Genomic DNA, 4,224 nt, shown 5'->3' with positions numbered 1-4,224 from the left:
ACTTATTTTTTAAATTGTTGCGCTATTGGTGGACAAACACAATCAATTAGATTTTCTTTCATAAAAGTACTGTAACTCTGATACTATTGATAAGAAAATAGTGATATTGTTCTTTAGTAAACGTGATATTGTTTACAATCAAGTCTTCACAAGGCAAAATCTTAGTAATACTGAGGTTTTTACAAAAAATTCGAAAAAGAATACAAAATAGGAGGCCATGTAGAATAAAATTATAAAAAAACAAAAAACAATGTTCCTACTTTGATATTGTATTGGTTAACAACAAACAAAAATTGTATATACGAGTAATATAGACTTCATCAGCACGTACTCAAGCTCTCAATCAACATCCGCAAGTGAAGAAGTCTGCAAAAAGCAAAACAAAGAACACAAAAAAATATTTCAGCAGTATGTTGTACATGTAAATAACTGTGATATTGTATACAATGACTAATGATATTATTTAGAGGTACATGTGATATTGTTTCACAAGAAGACAAAATTGGATGATAATAAATCGTTTATATTTGTGAAATTATTTTGTATACAGCATGATATTATTTAGAGGTGCATGTGATATTGTTTCTCAAAAAACACACAGAACAAGTCAGAAATAAAAAATTAAATAATGTAAGTAAGAAATTAATCATAATGAATGTAGTTAGCAAAATCACTTACATCAGATTCATTATCATCACCCGAGTGCTCAGATGTCTCAGCAGCTGGGTTAGGGCAGTTGCGCTTATCATGATGTGCCATTTGTTTACAATTATTACAAAACTTTTTCGGCTTTTGTGCCTTTTCAATGGACATTTGTTTCTTAGAGGTCAACCTCTTGCCACTACCCTTGTTTTTGGATTTAACTGGTGGTAATATATGGACCTCATCTGAACACTTAACCCCAAGAAGCATCTCTAACTCTTGTTGTTTTGTCATTGTTTCAGGGTCGGGCTTGAATTTCTGTCTAAATGCCTTGATAGAATCAGTCGATTCGATTACGTGATTTTCAGCAGAGATTTTATCGAGACAGCGTTGAGTAGAACTCGACCAAACATTTGAAATCAGACTTACTCACATCTGAGGAATCAAAATCACCGATCAACTGCCCGTGCACATCATAAAGAGGCATCTTCTTGGTGTTCTTTGTCCATCTACTCAAAAGGTACTGTTCAGGTATCTTCCTCACCCCTTTACCTGATAAAATCCAAATAATGTGTTTGCAGATGTATCCCTTCCTCTCAAACATCTTGCATGAATATTTTGCATCAAAAGTTGTGGGATTAAATGCTACAGTGTACGTAGTAGGCAATATTGCATCTTCAACATCAAGAAACCTTGTAGTGGAATCCCTTGAAGAATCTCCAGCGCTACATGAATTCAAAGAAGAGACACACTGCTTTTGGAATTCGTAAAAGAGTGCGTGTGTGTACACAGTGGATGCATGAATCTCAAGATGAAGCATGGTTTTGGTTACAGGTAGAGAGAGATCACTGTCTCTATCAAGGGACTTTTGGGTGTATCTTTGCTGATCCATAGCACTCTGGAAGCGCAACCAAAATTCCACAAGTGTGCCGCGAGGATTCTCGAACCGCTTGAAGAAGCTGTTCATGCTCTCAGAACGTTGGGTTGTTCTGAGAAGACAACCAAGAGGAATATCACGATAATAAGCCGGAATCCAACGTTGCCTCTTGTTAAACATATATGTCAACCATCCATTATCTTCCAGATGAAACTCCTTGATCAATGCAGACCACTTCTCTTCAAAATCAAAAGGCTCTAGGTCAGAATCCCAGACAATAGAATTCATACGGCTTACAAAATCTGTCTCTTTGGTCACTGTCGTGCCTACATTTTCAGGTAATTTCTGCATGATGTGCCACATGCAATAACGGTGGGCAGCAGTCTTAAAAATAGCAGGCACTGCAACTTTCATTGCCGGGTATTGGTCGGTAAATAAACAATTGGGTTCCTTTCCACCCATACAATCTAAGAATTTCTGAAAAACCCAATTGAAATTCTTGTCGTTCTCCCTACCCACAAGTGAAGCAGCAAAGGTGACCGACTTCTTGTGGTGATCAACACCAATAAAAGGACAGAATTTCATGTCATACCTATTGGTTGAATAGGTCGGGTCAAATGTCACCACCTCACCATATAGTGAGTAGTTTCGACGTGCCTCTGCGTCAGCCCAAATAACACGAACCAAACACTTATTCTCATCAACCTCATATGCATAATAAAACCCTGGCCTAGTTTCAGAAAGCACTTCAAGCTGATTTATGAACATTTGAGCATCCCGCTGCCCGATAAAACACTTGACTTCCCTACCAAAATTTTTAAAGTCGGTCAAACAAGCTCCCACATTTTGATAACCATCAACATACTCCTTATAAGACCTGAAAGTAGTCGTTGGCCCGATATTCACCTTGCAATTATCAATGATTGTTTGTTTCTGATGTAAATTAAGGTGTCTGGATTTGTTCTGAAATTCTTTATACTTTAGTGGACAAAGAAGGTGATTATGGGCAGCATGAAACTGATCAACAACAAAGAGTGGGACTTTAACTTGGTCAATTTCTTTGATGACAAATCTGAATAAAATCTTGGCCTTACAACCAATCCTAGTAATCTTGGTCTTCTTAGGATCATATGGTTTGATCCTTTTCTCCTCTTCACCATTAGAGGGTAACACTTTCGGCTGACTATCCCTAAACCCTTCTCTATTACAGACAATCAGTTTTGTCTTTATATCACCATTACCACGAAACCTTTTAGTTGAAGACTTTCTTGGTTCAAATCCGCAAGCGTCCGCAAACGTTTCATAAAATTGGATACACTCATCTAAGGTAGCAAAACTTTGTCCTATTCTAGGTGTAAATTGAGTGGCAACATTCCGTATCCACTCCTCAGAACCTCCAGGGGTGACAATCAAAGAAAGGTGATTTCCACCATGCACATCATCAACTTGTATGCATTGTGGAGTACAAGCAGGTACAAGAGAAGCAGAAGAAGTCTCTTAAAAACAGGGTGATGGAACAAATTCTAGCAGGAAAAAGTTAATTAGAGTAAATCAGGCTGTGATATTATTAAGGATAACATGTGATACTATTAAGCATACCTACTGATCTTGATTTACATTAAGTAACTACAGTAAAGCATAGTGTGGGATACTAATTTACACAAGCATGTATTGTTAGATATTCTAGTGTATGATACTATTGTGAAGGATATGTGATATTATCAAAGACAAAGTGTGATATGCTAATTAGGTAAACATATAGTATATCATCACTATATTTTAAACTAGGATACTGTAAAGAGTACGAGTGATACTAATGAAGATATGTTGTGATACTAAACTAAATGAAGTAGGTAAACAAAATTAGGTCAAACGACAACAATAAGGTTAGGCAGAGAACTGTTAACATGTAATATTAGAACTATTAACGTGTAAACAAGGAAAGATGACTCAAATTGTAAATCTGAATAAAGCATGCAATAAACAAAACAATCATTGACAATTGAATTCAAAACAGTACGCAAAAAGAGAAGACGAAATAAAGCGATAATTGTAATAGTGATGAGCAATATATACATGAGATGATCAAGCTGATAAAACTAAGAAAAGATAACTGAAATTCACATATTGAAACAAAAAAAACACTAAATCAGGTAACACGAGATGATTGAAACATAAATTAAAACGGAAAACCGATTACAATTAAACAGCAGTTAATAAAAACTCAGAAAAGATGACTAGAATTCAGGAATTGAGACAAAAGACAAAACGAAAATACAAAAATTAAAGGAATCGTACATGAAGAAATACCTGACATTGCAGTAGGATAGATGGAGAAATTAAAATCGATTAGATTGATTGCAAAATTCAAGCGATGTTCAAGAGCTAAAGAATTCAAGCGATTGATTGCAAAAATCGACGATCAGGAGCTGAAGAACAAATTAAAGACGGCTGAATTTTAGAGAGAGAGAGAAGAAAGATGGAAAAAGAATTAGAATGACAGAAAGGCAGGAGGAGGGAGTATATATAATAAGCTGTGAAAAGACAATTCTACCCTTCCTATAGCGCAGATCTCAAACCATCGGTGCCTATAATCGACGGTGAAAGTGAGACTCATGGACTCAAAAATTGAAGGTAGACTCATGTGATCCTAATTCTATATATGTGTGTGTGTGTGTGTGTGTATATATATATATATATATATA

At 35.7% G+C, this 4,224-nt stretch overlaps 1 protein-coding gene across 1 annotated transcript; it reads right to left on the bottom strand.

Moving 5' to 3' along the window:
- Positions 1-339: 339 nt before the first annotated feature.
- LOC141648362 (protein FAR1-RELATED SEQUENCE 5-like) lies at positions 340-3,836 on the bottom strand. Its single transcript, XM_074456946.1, has 4 exons — positions 3,830-3,836; positions 1,076-3,015; positions 679-972; positions 340-366 (listed from the first exon to the last, which is right to left on the bottom strand). The coding sequence occupies exons 1-4, from the start codon at positions 3,834-3,836 to the stop codon at positions 340-342; spliced, it is 2,268 nt and encodes a 755-aa protein (XP_074313047.1).
- Between the last annotated feature and the right edge of the window lie 388 nt (positions 3,837-4,224).

The sequence above is a fragment of the Silene latifolia genome, chromosome 1 (assembly GCF_048544455.1).
Source record: "Silene latifolia isolate original U9 population chromosome 1, ASM4854445v1, whole genome shotgun sequence".
NCBI lineage: Eukaryota > Viridiplantae > Streptophyta > Magnoliopsida > Caryophyllales > Caryophyllaceae > Silene > Silene latifolia.
The sequence above is the reverse complement of the archived record's forward strand: the minus strand, read 5'-3'. Positions and strand labels throughout refer to the sequence as shown.

Excerpts from the sequence above, each read along its gene's own strand:
- LOC141648362 (XM_074456946.1), bottom strand. Across the intron at positions 973-1,075 it reads GTGATTTTGATTCCTCAGAT|GCATTTAGACAGAAATTCAA; the intron begins GTGAGTAAGTCT and ends GATTCTATCAAG. Across the intron at positions 367-678 it reads GTGATGATAATGAATCTGAT|ACTTCTTCACTTGCGGATGT; the intron begins GTAAGTGATTTT and ends TGCTTTTTGCAG.